Source organism: Pygocentrus nattereri, chromosome 18 (genome assembly GCF_015220715.1).
Source record: "Pygocentrus nattereri isolate fPygNat1 chromosome 18, fPygNat1.pri, whole genome shotgun sequence".
Classification (NCBI taxonomy): domain Eukaryota; kingdom Metazoa; phylum Chordata; class Actinopteri; order Characiformes; family Serrasalmidae; genus Pygocentrus; species Pygocentrus nattereri.
Window position 1 is genome coordinate 37,651,627 of NC_051228.1, and position 16,098 is coordinate 37,667,724.

Here is a 16,098-nt window from a genome sequence, read left to right on the forward strand (position 1 = left end):
GACACCCTGTCCATGAAAATCACAAATAGGAGTGGAGCCAAGGTACAACCCTGGCAGAGTCCAACACTAACCCTGAAAGAGTCTGACTTAATGCAGAGTATACGGACACAGCTCTCACTCCGGGAGTTTCACCATTCACCATTCGGGTTTAGATCGGGCAGGCCGTCTTCCCAATCACGCCTCTCCAGGTCTCCCAGTCATTGCCAACATCAGCATTGAAGTCTCCCAGTAGGACTATGGAGTCTGTAGGCGGAAACCCTTTCCAGAACCCCGCCCACTTGCTCCAAGAAGGCAGAATACTCTGACCTGTTGTTTGGTGCATAAGCACAGGCAACAGTCAAAGTTTTCCTCTCTGAGATTTTAATTCGCATTGAGGCGACCCTCTCGTCCACCGGGACAAACTCCAACTGCATGGTCACCAGCCGGGGACTTGTGAGTATTGAGAGTCACTCCAGACCTGTTCGCCCTGGGAGACCCTACCAGGAGCATATTGCTCCCGACGACTTAGCTCTGAAGATCCCTAGACCACACAAGCCCTTCCGCCACGACAAGCCCCCGATCCAGGAAGGGAGCTTGTAAAATCTCACGATTCTGATAAAGGATCTAAATTATTAATGGAGGTAGAAAGTGTAATTTCAAGCTCAATGAGTAAAAGATTGGCTGGAATTAGTCAGGATCAAAATATTCACCACAAGATATAAAACTGAGCACTTTCACTGAAAACATATCTCTTAGATTTCAAGGAGCAATCGACCTAAAGTCACTGACTGGACTGCAACAGAATGGCAGGATACATGGCATTTCTTTTTATGGATTCTACATGTTTCTTTTCAAGCTGGCCAATGTGTAGCCTGGATACAATGCCAAAGAAAAGCCCTGGACTGACCATCTGCAGAACTGTGTGTATAAAACCACCACAAAAAACCACAACACATGACTTTAGCTCAACAAACTTTATGAACAGTTAAACACAAAATCGGCTTTCAAATGGAACAAAGTAAGATTGTTATTGCTCAGGGCTGAATTGACTCAATGGTATGATAGCTTAAATCACTCTATAACAGATTATATTTACAGTGGTTTTGGGAATGGACCACTGAGCAATTCATTTGTGGTCTTAAAAGGAAAAAATCACTTTTTTTGTTTTAATTTCTGCATAACTCAGTGGTCGAGCTGTGAACAAAGTTCAGGGTGGAACAAAGTAAGGGTTTAAAATGACATCACCGTCTGACTGGAGAGAAGAGCTACAGCCTCATACGACGCCCAGCTTCTGAATACAGCTTACAAACAAGGAGTTTAAGAGGCTACAGATGTTGGGATCCTATCGCAACTGTAATCAACATTTCTGACTCTGTAAGATTTTATGAAACAGAGCGTTTCGTTTTCGATCGTTAGACTTTATTTACATCTCAATGACTTTCCTCTTTAATGACACGTACACTGAGTGAAACGTAGCAGCAAAATGGAGATGAGCAAAAAAAATGCAAATGAAGCCCATTAAAGCAGAGCACATCAGCTTCCTCTGGACAAAGCGTTTAAGAGCTACTGCACCGCACAATGGTAATGAGCCTGAAGCTTAATGGAGATAAAACTAGACGGCGTTATCATCAGTTTTAAAAAAATACAAGCCTGACCTGTAAGTTCAGCTCTAACAGACCTGGCCTGCATAAAGTTCACAAACAGCCTGTTAATGGATTCATATGCTGATGGTGCAGTGCAGGTGTTCTCTAGTGCATTGACTTTTTCCTGGCCACTTTATTAGAAACACTTCATTTGAAGGTTCACCTTGCTGGTGTATAGTTAGAAACTCCAGCACATCTTTTGATGCACACTATGCACTTGCCCAGTGGTCAGTTTCTGACCAGAGAATCACTTTTGGCTGGATAATTTTGGCCAATGGATCAGCGTCAAAAAAAATTCTGTGACAAAACCACTAATACAAGCATCACGCATGCTTCTAATGCATCGAGTCAAAGTCAGTGCTGGGAGAATGGTCCACTACCCAAATAACCCGTGGTCAGAACCTAACCTGAGGAATGGGGTAGAGTGCAGTGGTCACCAACCCTGGACCTCCAACCTCAATCTAACTTCTTCAGGCCTTGACTGGCTGGATCTAATGGATTAGTGTTGGATGGATCAGATGGAAGGTGGCATTTTAGATTGGAACCGAAGGCTGCAGGAAAGGAGATCACCAGAAGGAGCGTTGGTGACTACTGGGATAACGGGTAGCTGACAAACTGCTCCTGACAAAGGATGAACTACAGTCCCGCACCGACAACCATGCCACTCAAAGTCAATTGGTTCACATTTTCCCCACCATTCTGTTGATTGATGTGAACTAGAAATGCACTAATCATGAACTTCTCTCACAGATTCCATTTATGTACAGCCAATTGGCCGATGGCCATTTTTTGCCTGATTTTTATAAGCCCTTTATTTCATCCTAAGCACACAGTATGTGGAGGTAAATGAATGAATGAAACGCATTAGCACACTTCTGTCACTATTTATTATCCAAACTTGCTCTATAAACACCATTATGTGCTCTTTAATGAGCTAAACTGGCATTTATGCTGTATTTTAAATTAGCTGCCACTTTAACATGAAACGCCAAATGAAGAGGGAACGGGCTGTTTAGCACAATTAGTCATGAATAATTATGCTTCGACATTTTAGTGCAGGCATGACAGCAGCATTGAAAGTTACCTGACTTACATTATAAAAGTACAAACCAGATCTGTGGAAATGAAAACAATGACTGACTGATGACTTCCGACTGTGACTGTGCATCACTAATGTGAACAATGACTGAAGCTCTCGACCTGCGTCTGCATGGTTTTAAGTGCTGCGCTGCTCCCACATGATTGGCTGAATGGATTGCTGAATGACTGCCAGGTCTAAAGTTAAAAGTACAACTAAAATCATCATTTTCCAAAACTTTATGCTCACAACGTTTACAAACCCACTTAAAGTTCCTGCCTGAACTCTCTCCCTAACAGACGCTGAAATGGCTCCGTAGTGTCCATCAGCCACTGCTGGTACACGGCAACCGGATCGACGTTCCAGTGTTTGTGGAAGGAGATTGGGCTCTGGCGGATCAGGACCTCTTTGGGGTAATCGTCTGGACGGGCCTAGAGGTCAGGCAATAGACAGTTATAACAGCACAGTGAGAAGTCATAATACCCTCTTCCTAAAATGAGCTATTCTTTAAAATGAACACTAGAAATCCTTCAAGAGTTTAAGAATTTGGCAATAATAGCTGTGCAGTAGAATGGATGCTGTGCGGATGTGTGTGTTACCTGGTGAAATTGGGGGCTGTGTGTGACTGATAGTCCTAAAGTATTGAGGCACATCCCTAACACCATGTCATCTGGAGCGTCTGGACTATAACAGGCACAGCCACTGGAGAGGATCCTCTGCACTGCCTCTCTGCTGAACACCATCCTGCCAGAAAAGAAGACACATCGTCTGGAGAGATCGTAATAACAAGGCTGAAGAGGTAATAATAAGGCTGAAAACTGAGGTCTTAATGAAGGGAAGATCATTTCTCACATTTCTCAAGGCTAACAGTCGTACGCAAAAGTATGTCCAACTATTGCTGGAATACCTAGTGCAGGGGTCGCAACCCAAATGTTAAGATGAGCCAAAAATCATAATATCTTGGGAGCCACAACATCTTATGTCCATTTACTATTTTGGCTGTAAATACGTCTCGGTATGTAGATTAAGATTAAGATATGCTTATTAGTCCCACACTGGGGAGATTTCACCTCCGCATTTAACCCGTCCGTGCAGTGAAATACCACATACACACTAGTGAAGACACACACTAGGGGGCAGTGAGCACACTTGCCCAGAGTGGTGGGCAGCCTCATCCACAGCGCCCGGGGGTTAGGTGCCTTGCTGAAGGGCACTTCAGTCTGTCGGTCACAAGGCTGATTCCCAACCTCGAACCCAAAACTGACCCCAAAAACAACTTGCTTGCCTGCACAAACAGGGATTTGAACCCTGGACCCTCAGATCAGATCTGGGCTCTAACATACAGTACAGCAGACTTACTTTGCTGTGCTTTAAGATTTAGTTCAGCTATGGCTTCTTTTCTCACATCTCCAGCAGGAAACAAAAGTAGAATAGAACAGCGGCTTGTAAAATGTCTCTCAACGTTAGATTTTGAAGTCGCTTCTCATTCGCCCGGCCTCTTGTTTGAACTTTTCCGTTCCACCTTAAATCGCACCTGATGTGCAAGAATGGAACTGCTGCACCATTTAAGGTAAAACAGGAAAATTCAAACAAGAAGACTTCAGCTTCGTGACTTTACAGTGTTTGTCAGTTTCCCGCTGCAAATTAAACTCCAGCTGAGTGCTTCTAAATGCTATTAATTTCATTTGTCTCTGAATTATTTATGTATTTTTTTACTTATTAGCTAAGCAAGATTGTTTTCGGCATTTCAGGGTTAAAGGGTGAATCAGCAGTTCTACATTAACTCCAGCGTTTAAGCCCCTTTACTGTTAAACTGTGTTGAAGGATCAGCAGAGCTTTATTTTACTGTAGAGGAGGATTATTTTATTATTACCTACTGATCTGATTCAGCTGTGGAGGATCAACAGGACAGTAAAAGAGCCTCATGTTACTGACCCCTGGCCTAGTATTTGGCCTAGAAGAGTCAGTTTTACTCAATGACTGACTGACTGATATTGATTAGGCATGTGATTAGTGTAGCTAGCCCTTAGTATTTGACAGTAATGCACCCTAAGTTAACTTGCCAACCACAAATTGTCCAAAAGAAGACGACTTGGGCACCGGCTTCTCGTGTGGTGCGTGTCCCTGCTTGAAATATTATGCTGTGGTCTGCCGCTGTCACAAGCTGACAGGATGTTTAGCATGAGGTGAGAGAGCTCTAGTGGCTCTAGTGGACACCAAACATGTTTTGGCTGATCGAATGAAGGCTTGATTGAAAAAAAAGGGAAAAACTATGTATTGACTTTTCACCGAATTTTAACCCTTTAAGACTGATGCAAAAAGTATTTCCGCCTTCTTTCTACTTTTATCCCCATAACTCTTATTAGATAAAGTAGGGCACCGTTGGCTCTTTGTGTGTGAAAACATGTGACTGTGTTGAGCTGCTAGTGAGCAATGAGGGATGAAAGGAATGAAGAGTTTGAAGCCTCTGCTGTAAAAAATGAATCACATTTTATGTATTATATAATGGTGAGTCAAAAGTCACAGGACAGGTTTTATTTCATTAACACCACCTTCAGCACCGCATCATGGAGACTTGTGACAGCATAAAAAAATATAAATAATGATAATAATAAATAATGAGATAAAACGGTGTCCTGTGACTTTTGCCTCACCCTGTATATTATAAATATATAAAATTATGTTGACTGTGCAAATGTATTAATCTACTTGTTTGTTTTAACAATGCAGTTTCTAAGTGCTGTTGTTACATCGATATTACTCTGAGTGTGTGTGTGGTGGTAGTGTTTGATTTTGAAAGCTCACCCTCCTCCGCCGGTGATATAGCTGTAGCCGCCCTGGCTGAGCCCGTAGCCGTAGCGCTCTCCGACGCTGACTGCCTCGCTGGGGTCATAGCAGTGCAGGAGCCTCCGTAGTCTGGGCAAGCTGAGGATAAATCAGAGACCTGTCACCTGTGTCCTTACATCACTGTCCAGAGAAAACCGTCTGGTCACAGTTCACATTTATGATCTCCCAGTCGTGAGGTTTTCACAGAATGCCTAGACGACCACAAACAGACTGATTTCTGTTTAAGAGAAATAAACCCAAAAATGTAGAACAGACAAATTCAACACATTTCGCTTTTGCTATATGATATTTGATACATAAGGCAGTCGTGAGTTGGAGGTCAGGGAACCAGCCTTGCAACTGGAAAGTGGCCGGCTCGATCCCCTGAACTGATGTGTGACTGAGGTGCCCTTGAGCAAGACACCTAACCCCGAACTGCTCCTCGGGCGCCGTGGTTAGGCCCACCACATGAGACAAGTGTGCTCACCGCCCCCTAGTGTGTGTTTTCACTAGTGTATATGTGGTGTTTCATTGTGTGGACGGGTAAAATTGCAGAGGTGAAATTTCCCCTTGGTGGGACTAAATAGAGTCACTTAATCTAATCTAATTTCATACAAGCAATATACAGCATGAGGCACGGAGGGGGGTGGAGGGGGGGTGGGATCTACTGTTGTCATTTGTATTTAATTCACACTGTTTCTCAGTGTTTGGCATTTTTCTTCATGTAATTCTTCTGTTCATTCAATTTCATTTATTTTCTTGAAGTTACAAAACATTATGTTTTGCTATCAACACCTCCTTCAGTCTGCTGCACTTACTGTAATCTGATAATCTGAAAATGAATAATCTATCACATTTAACATGTTCACTACTGAGGAAACAGTTACATTCCTCCATCCCTCAAAAGAGCTCAGTAAATCTGAGATTAATAACTGATCACACTGATTAATAACTGATCACACTGATTAATAACTGATCACATTGATTTATCAGTCTACTCAGGCTTTAGCAGAGCTCAGTAACGCTGAGATTAATAACCGATCACATTGATTTATCAGTCTACTCAGGCTTTAGCAGAGCTCAGTAACGCTGAGATTAATAACCGATCACATTGATTTATCAGTCTACTCAGGCTTTAGCAGAGCTCAGTAACGCTGAGATTAATCACCGATCACATTGATTTATCAGTCTACTCAGGCTTTAGCAGAGCTCAGTAACACTGAGATTAATAACTGATCACATTGATTTATCAGTCTACTCAGGCTTTAGCAGAGCTCAGTAACACTGAGATTAATAACTGATCACATTGATTTATCAGTCTACTCAGGCTTTAGCAGAGCTCAGTAACGCTGAGATTAATAACCGATCACATTGATTTATCAGTCTACTCAGGCTTTAGCAGAGCTCAGTAACGCTGAGATTAATAACCGATCACATTGATTTATCAGTCTACTCAGGCTTTAGCAGAGCTCAGTAACGCTGAGATTAATAACCGATCACATTGATTTATCAGTCTACTCAGGCTTTAGCAGAGCTCAGTAACACTGAGATTAATAACCGATCACATTGATTTATCAGTCTACTCAGGCTTTAGCAGAGCTCAGTAACGCTGAGATTAATAACCGATCACATTGATTTATCAGTCTACTCAGGCTTTAGCAGAGCTCAGTAACACTGAGATTAATAACCGATCACATTGATTTATCAGTCTACTCAGGCTTTAGCAGAGCTCAGTAACGCTGAGATTAATAACCGATCACATTGATTTATCAGTCTACTCAGGCTTTAGCAGAGCTCAGTAACGCTGAGATTAATAACCGATCACATTGATTTATCAGTCTACTCAGACTTTAGCAGAGCTCAGTAACACTGAGATTAATAACCGATCACATTGATTTATCAGTCTACTCAGGCTTTAGCAGAGCTCAGTAAAGCTGAGATTAATAACCGATCACATTGATTTATCAGTCTACTCAGGCTTTAGCAGAGCTCAGTAACACTGAGATTAATAACCGATCACATTGATTTATCAGTCTACTCAGGCTTTAGCAGAGCTCAGTAACACTGAGATTAATAACCGATCACATTGATTTATCAGTCTACTCAGGCTTTAGCAGAGCTCAGTAACACTGAGATTAATAACCGATCACATTGATTTATCAGTCTACTCAGGCTTTAGCAGAGCTCAGTAACGCTGAGATTAATAACCGATCACATTGATTTATCAGTCTACTCAGGCTTTAGCAGAGCTCAGTAACGCTGAGATTAATAACCGATCACATTGATTTATCAGTCTACTCAGACTTTAGCAGAGCTCAGTAACACTGAGATTAATAACCGATCACATTGATTTATCAGTCTACTCAGGCTTTAGCAGAGCTCAGTAACACTGAGATTAATAACCGATCACATTGATTTATCAGTCTACTCAGGCTTTAGCAGAGCTCAGTAACACTGAGATTAATAACCGATCACATTGATTTATCAGTCTACTCAGGTTTTAGCAGAGCTCAGTAACACTGAGATTAATAACCGATCACATTGATTTATCAGTCTACTCAGGCTTTAGCAGAGCTCAGTAACACTGAGATTAATAACCGATCACATTGATTTATCAGTCTACTCAGGCTTTAGCAGAGCTCAGTAACGCTGAGATTAATAACCGATCACATTGATTTATCAGTCTACTCAGGCTTTAGCAGAGCTCAGTAACGCTGAGATTAATAACCGATCACATTGATTTATCAGTCTACTCAGACTTTAGCAGAGCTCAGTAACACTGAGATTAATAACCGATCACATTGATTTATCAGTCTACTCAGGCTTTAGCAGAGCTCAGTAACACTGAGATTAATAACCGATCACATTGATTTATCAGTCTACTCAGGCTTTAGCAGAGCTCAGTAACGCTGAGATTAATAACCGATCACATTGATTTATCAGTCTACTCAGGCTTTAGCAGAGCTCAGTAACGCTGAGATTAATAACTGATCACATTGATTTATCAGTCTACTCAGGCTTTAGCAGAGCTCAGTAACGCTGAGATTAATAACTGATCACATTGATTTATCAGTCTACTCAGGCTTTAGCAGAGGTCAGTAACATTAAGATTAATAACCGATCACATTGATTTATCAGTCTACTCAGGCTTTAGCAGAGCTCAGTAACACTGAGATTAATAACCGATCACATTGATTTATCAGTCTACTCAGACTTTAGCAGAGCTCAGTAACGCTGAGATTAATAACCGATCACATTGATTTATCAGTCTACTCAGGCTTTAGCAGAGCTCAGTAACACTGAGATTAATAACTGATCACATTGATTTATCAGTCTACTCAGGCTTTAGCAGAGCTCAGTAACGCTGAGATTAATAACCGATCACATTGATTTATCAGTCTACTCAGGCTTTAGCAGAGCTCAGTAACGCTGAGATTAATAACCGATCACATTGATTTATCAGTCTACTTATGTGAATCTTGTGCAATGTATGTCAGAAAGCTGTTAACAGATCACTGTAGCACATTCTACTTACTATTTAGTGTTCAACTACGTCAAAAAAGTGTGTTGTATTTTACTGCATCTCCTTTTAATTAGGACAGTCATAAATCCCGTATTGCCTGAAAGATGTCCCGAGTGTTTTTTCTCGTACAGCGTTTTCACTCTGTCAGTGGAAAATGGTACTGGGAGGTATTAGAGATGTTTAAATAATGAATTCAGTCAATTCAAAGACTGTTTAAAATCTCAAGGTAACAGACCTTTCCTTTATATTTTATATATATATATATATATATATATATATATATATATATATATATATGATATATTTATGCACCCTGTGGGAAGGTATTCTGCATTTAGTGATTAATAGATGCATCCAAGAGCAGAGTGAATGCTCAAAAAGGTGCTCGGTTGCAGTTCCAACTGGTGAACTGCCAAACTGTGGCTCTGTTGTGAGACCTGCAACAAAACATTTTGGAGATGGAACCAGTCCAGGACCCAGCATCAGTTGCAGTAGAAATGATGAGATACTGGAGGAACGGAAGTATGCATCCCATTAAATTATGAAACCGTCTTAGCCTGAAAAATCATGGAGTTCCTTGTAGCACAACATAATGTAAAGTCACAAAAAAATACTCAGAAACAAACTTTTTCAGATTTCCCATGTCTTACATTTGATTAGACTGACTTTTGTTGTTTGTTTACACAGAAGTTCTTAGTGTCACATTAAAAAAACATTATGATTTATTTATACATTATATTTCCAAAAGTATTCACTTGTCTGGCTTCACAAGCATATGAACTTGAGTGACATCCCATTTTTTGACTATTCTTCCAGAAGCACATTTGTGAGGTCAGACACTGATGTTGGACGAGAAGGCCTGGCTCACAGTCTCCACTCTAATTCATCCCAAAGGTGTTCTATGGGGTTGAGGTCAGGACTCTGTGCAGGCCAGTCAAGTTCTTCCACACCGAACTGGCTCATCCACGTATTTATGGACCTGCTTTGTGCACTGGTGCTCAGTCATGTTGGAGCAGGAAGGGGCCGTCCCCAAACTGTTCCCACAAAGTTGGGAGCATGAAATTGTCCAAAATCTCTTGGTGCTGAAGCTTTAAGAGTTTCTTTCACTGGAACTAAGGGGCCGAGCCCAACTCCTGAAAAACACCCCCACACCATGATCCCCCCTCCACCAAACTTTACACTCGGCACAATGCAGTCAGACAAGTACTGTCTCCTGGCAACCGCCAAACCCAGACTCGTCCATCGGATTCCCAGATGGAGAAGCGTGATTGGTCACTCTAGAGAACACGTCTCTACTGCTCTAGAGTCCAGTGGCGGCGCTTTACACCACTGCATTCCACGCTTTGCATTGCGCTTGGTGATGTAAGGCTTGGATGCAGCTGCTCGGCCATGGAAACCCATTCCATGAAGCTCTCTACACTGTTCTTGAGCTGATCTGAAGGCCACATGAAGTTTGGAGGTCTGTAGTGATTGACTCTGCAGGAAGTCGGTGACCTCTGTGCACTATGCCCCTCAGCATCCGCTGACCGCTCTGTCATTTTACGTGGCCGACCACTTCGTGGCTGAGTTGCTGTCGTTCCCAATCACTTCCACTTTGTTATAATCCCACTGACAGTGGACTGTGGAATATTTAGTAGTGAGGAAATTTCACGACTGGACTTGCTGCACAGGTGGCGTCCGATCACGGTACCACGCTGGAATTCACTGAGCTCCTGAGAGCGACCCATTCTTTCACTAATGTCTGTAGAAGCAGTCTGCAGGCCGAGGGGCTCGGCTTTATACACCTGTGGATGGGTGACTGAATACTTTTGGCAATATAGTGTGTGCATATATATATATATAATTTAATAAATGTAAATAAATGTATATATTTTATTAAACTATTATTGCTACCTTTTATTCAATTAAATGTTAATGTAATAATTGAAGATTTTATGCTCCAATTTTCAGTTTTATTAATCTTTCACCAGCAATGCTAGTTTTCATGTTAAAGTCCACAGATGTTGCAGTAGCCAATTTTTGTGTTGTACTTGCTGTGTTGTTGTTTGTGCTAATGTTACATCATGGTATTTGTGTGTATAATGTTTGCAAAGGATTTTATTGGCAGGAAGATTTAAAAAAACAATAAGTCTGCCAGCCTGGTGTCGTTCACCTTGGCAATGCGCATCCTTGAATTTGGGCGCATTTGTTTTGCTTTCGAGTTCAAACATCCACAACTGTTTTTCAGAATCGTATACTGTGCCTTTAACAGGAGAAGGCGAACATTTTCTTTACTTTTAATGTAAATTAATAATAATACGATTTTAGTCCGAGCAATTTTGAGTATTTCTGTATTCTATGTAAATTCTATATTCTGCTGTGCTTAAATGACATAGAAAAAAAGATGAGGTTGTTGTATTTTTATTTGGGCAATGATAACAGGCTATACTGCAGGTTTAGTTTCCATTATTGACTGTAGGGCTGTGGACTGAAATTTGAAAGATCTGAAACTTAATGTTTCCACACAACAATAAAATATTATTTCAATAAAACGTGTGTTCCTGAACAGTCAAGCGCAAATAAAAAGTGAAATTGAAATGGAAACAAGCTTCACTTATGTTTTATATATCAGAGTTTCTGGGGGCGGGGGGGCGGGGGGGGGGATTGGGCAGATAATGAGCACAGAGTGAAGTTGTGAGGTTCTGCTAATAAAAAGTATTTTTTCTCTCACATTTTTTCAAGAGTGCATAATATTGCACCATCTCTGAAAACATTTGCACACTAAATTCAGGTCAATCTACTGTGGAATGGGTTGCGCTTGTGCCAAACTGAGAGACGCCCAATAGACAAAGTGTATTGGATGAAAACGGCGTGACTGATTGAACTTCGCCACACAATGTAAGCGCTGCTCTGCGGGCGGACTTGCTTTCATTAAGGTGTGCTATGGGGTTCAGATGAGTGTCTGAACAACGTGTGCCAGCTCCTTCTACTAGAACGGCATGAGCATCATGTGCTACCTGATCAACGTGTCGTCGTCCACTAAAAGCAGCCACGGCGCTCGAGTCACATCTCCGCTAGCGAATCTCCTCATGACGGCAAACGTCTTGCCGCAGTGCCCTGAGAACCCAAACAAAACGCACAATCTGAAATGGAATTGCATAGAACGCACTTAATAATCCCACAACAGCAGAAAAGCAGATTTTGTCAGTAATCCGATCCGTTTACAAGCATGCACCTGAGATAATGGGAAACTCCAGGTCTAGGAGTGAGACAGAAATCAGATTTCTGCTTTGCGACAGGCCGATAAACTCACAGAAGAAGACGTGACGTAAACGTAGCATGAACTCAGACTTTTTTTAAACACTGTGCCACTTTACATGAAAATATGAACATACATTATTTATCGTTTCAGTGCTGCTCTAAAAGTGTTTTGCTGCATCTCGCTGTAATGCTGCTGACGTATTTCTGGTACCGCTGTCTGTTTCACACATGCTTTCACACGTTTACACACTCAACTTTTTGTTGCCCTCGTTCCAACTTTTTTGGAATGTGTTCTCAGCATAAAATTTAAAATGGACTTTTTAAAAAACAATCAAATTTCTCAGTTTCAGCATGTGATATGTTGTATTTTCAACATAATATAGGGTCCCAACCTTTTTTGGAAATGGGATTGTACATGACTATTTGAATAACTGCAGAAATCCGATTATAATCAGATTGCCGAGTGCGAGTGCAAACACACTCAACGTCTCTTAATTAAAGCATACCCGCTAGGCACCATATGGATAGACATTAAAACCTGAGAATTTGCATCTAAAAAATAATTCTTGAAGCAAAACATTAAATGTTTAAATTATTAAATGTGACGCAAAAATTGAAACCTTTTTAAATTAGTCGCAAAGCATTAAAGACTGTGATGTCGTGGAGTTGCATCTGACTGGTCTTTGAAGCTCAGTCAACAAAAACCCACTCAGATGGTGCATCTTGCCAGTTTTTCACTTCTGCAAATTTAACAGAACAGCATGAATTACAATGCTGGAGGGAGTGAGACAGCATGTGGCAAAAAAGCAAGGATATTAAAAGGCAGTAGAAGTGTGTGGGGGGGATTAATAGGGGGTTATTAATAGAGGTTTTGTAATGATCACTCAGAATTCAGCAGGTATATTGGTAGTCAGTAGTGCCCTAAAGATCTTATTTCTCTGACAACACTTCACAGGCAGAGTTCTCTGAGAAAGTTCAGAGAAATGAATTCGAGAGGTGTGGAGGTTGGGAGCGAGGGGAGCGAGGTGGTGTTACAAGGGCTGAACACACAGTACAGAGAGAGTGTGTCACTGAGGCAATAAAACACAAGGGAGTGCGTTAATCCGAATAACACCATGAATACAATTCGCTGTGGATCATCACGGCTGAGATGTTATCTGGAACTGCGTACAACCTAAAGAAATAAAACAGTAAATCAAAGAGGCCCTGAATATCGTCTCAAAGGTCTATTAAAGTTCAGTTATTAGTTTCATTACTAATACAAATAACCTCAAAATTCACAGAACATGACGAAAATAATGATTGTTTTAGCAACGGCTTATTACACACTAAGGCTTATTATTCCGGAACTACAGGGACTTCAATGCAAACTATTTGAGCTATTCTTAGGTTACAGAAGTATTGTCACCTAAATGCTACTGTATAGGTGGTGTTTGCCTCTTTACAGCTCATTACAAAGAAAAAACAGGACACTCAACTATTAATGAGCAGCAAATCAGTATGAAGACCTGCAGCACTGCTGTGTCTGATCCACTCAGACCAGCACAACACACACTAACACCACCACCACCACGTCAGTGTTACTGCAGTGCTGAAAATGACCCACCACCCAAATAGTACCTGCTCTGTGAGGGTCCATGGGGGTCCTGACCACTGAAGAACAGGATAAAAGGGGGCTAACACAGTATACTGATCGGTATATATATATATATATATAGTTGAACCTGAGGAGTTTTCAATCACTGATGCTTCAACTTAGTCCAAGCCTTAGTACAACTTAGTCCAAAGTCTTCAAAATTGGCATTCAAGAAAGAGAACGAGGCAGAGGGAGAGATAAACAGACAAAGAGTGAAGGTAGAAAATTCAGGGCTCTACAGGGATCATGTAAATCTCTTTAATCACACAGAAGATCCCATCTTCAGGTCTTCAGCTTATCCAGGCCTGACTGAGCTCTCATGGCAGACTCATCAGTCAGACTCATTAATCTTTGCTGGAAGAATGTCAATCAGGCGTGCTCATTAGACGATCAGGAAACAAAATAATCTTAACATCATATTTCATGACCCCTTGTCCCACCACCCCTCCTTTTACTGGCCAAAAACAAGGCCCTCCCTAATACTCTGCATGTCAGGAATGTGCTTTATGATTTCAATGGACTTTTATATATAATATAATATAATATTAAAATTTTATATTATTATCGTTACATTAAAGTACAGGGTGATCAAAAAGTTTCATCCGATTTCAAAGTGTGTGAGGAACCGAACCGTGAAGCGCCGAGGAACCAATCACAATCCAACTGTAAGAGGGGGGTCATAGAGTTTCTGACTGGCTCCTTCAGTCTGAGAGGAGATGAGACCCCTGAGCAGAGCGTTCTGCGTTCTCCACGTCAATAAGAGTGTATCCGTCAAAACTGTGCAGCGTGATGTTCGTGGGCAGTGAAGCTCCAGCAGCTCAGAGTGTTCGGTGCTGGTTCCACAGCACTGGATGATCTCCGAAATCCCACTGAAAGAGCCGTGAGAGCAGCGACGCCCGACACGCTCAATCAAGTATGGTGATGATGCTGTCCGTACGGCTGCAGGAGGTTAATGCAGTATTTTTATTGAACCCCTTGAATTAAAAGCTGAAATCACACCTTGACTGCCTGGTTTCAAATCCACTGAGGTGGCGTACAGCAGCAAAATTACAAGAATTGTGTCGCTCTCCAAATACTTCTGTACCTGATTGTAAGAGTTTGAGAGTTTCGTGGGTATGAGTTCCAGTTTTTATGAGATGCAAACTTTTTTACAGCTCGAAGACACTTTTAAAAGTTCTGCAGAACAAAATGGCTCATTTATAAAACAAAGGCTGCTCTCAAAAGCAATCAGAATGACTCAGCAGTCTGTCTATCCATTACCGGCATGTAAACACCATTCGCCAAACTAAACGGGCTGTAAGAAGCTTTACAGACCGGCTGGAACAAAACAACATTAATACTGATCTGGAGAAACTGACCAAACTGAGCTGAACCTGATATTGGGTCAGATTTACGGCTCAGTCTGATTCGGTCCGACTCTGAAGATCAGACACGTCTGGCGAATGGTGTTGGGTTCATTTCTGGCTGATTCCAGGTTGTTCAGCTGTTCTTCTGTCACAGCTGCTGACTGAAAAGCTGCTCAGTGGAGACGACAGTTTGGGAATTTAGTGTAAGGAGCTGGAGAACGAACTGCCGGCTGAGCAGCGAGTGGGCGGAGCTCGTTACTCTGACGTAGCAACGAGCTGCTCGTTAAGGAGCTATAATTAGGAGGAAGGAGCTGAACATTAAAACATATTAAACGCCGCGTTCACGGCCAGTTTATTCATTTCTTACTGTATTTATTTAACTGCTGTATTAAAGCAGTAGAGACACTCGAGGAGGGAGTTATCACCAATATCATCACGGCTGGGATGATCTACGGCCACCAGATCACAGCCGGGATGTTATTTCACAATAACACAGTCCCTCTGTGTTCTACTGCGTAAATAAAATACTGATAATTAATAATAATAGTATTTTTTTTACAATATTTTTAATATTAAACTAGTATATTAACAGTCAATTTAAGGTCAATGTGAAATCATAAGGCATATTCCTTCTGTACCATAACATACAGGGTAATCAAGGAGGGCCTTGAGGAGGGGCAGGTGAAATATGATTGGCTGTTTATTTTCCGTCTCCCGAATTGAGTCATACCCAATTCCACCCACTAGATAGGACTCCTATCACACTACACCACCAGTGCTAGGAGGGCGAAGGCAAACACAAGCTTGCTTTGAGTCATGTTATGCAG

At 41.5% G+C, this 16,098-nt stretch overlaps 1 protein-coding gene across 2 annotated transcripts in view; it reads right to left on the reverse strand.

Annotated features, from left to right (window-relative positions):
- Positions 1–1,376: 1,376 nt before the first annotated feature.
- b3glctb (beta 3-glucosyltransferase b) overlaps positions 1,377–16,098 on the reverse strand; it is a 63,265-nt gene continuing 48,543 nt past the window's right edge. For both annotated transcript variants that reach the window (XM_037546927.1, XM_037546928.1), the window contains 4 exons: positions 12,046–12,145; positions 5,506–5,625; positions 3,300–3,444; positions 1,377–3,131 (listed from right to left, as the gene is read on the reverse strand). In XM_037546927.1, the coding sequence (XP_037402824.1) occupies positions 2,967–3,131; positions 3,300–3,444; positions 5,506–5,625; positions 12,046–12,145 (530 nt within the window). In that variant the 3' untranslated portion in view covers positions 1,377–2,966. The remainder of the gene's footprint in view (positions 3,132–3,299; positions 3,445–5,505; positions 5,626–12,045; positions 12,146–16,098) is intronic.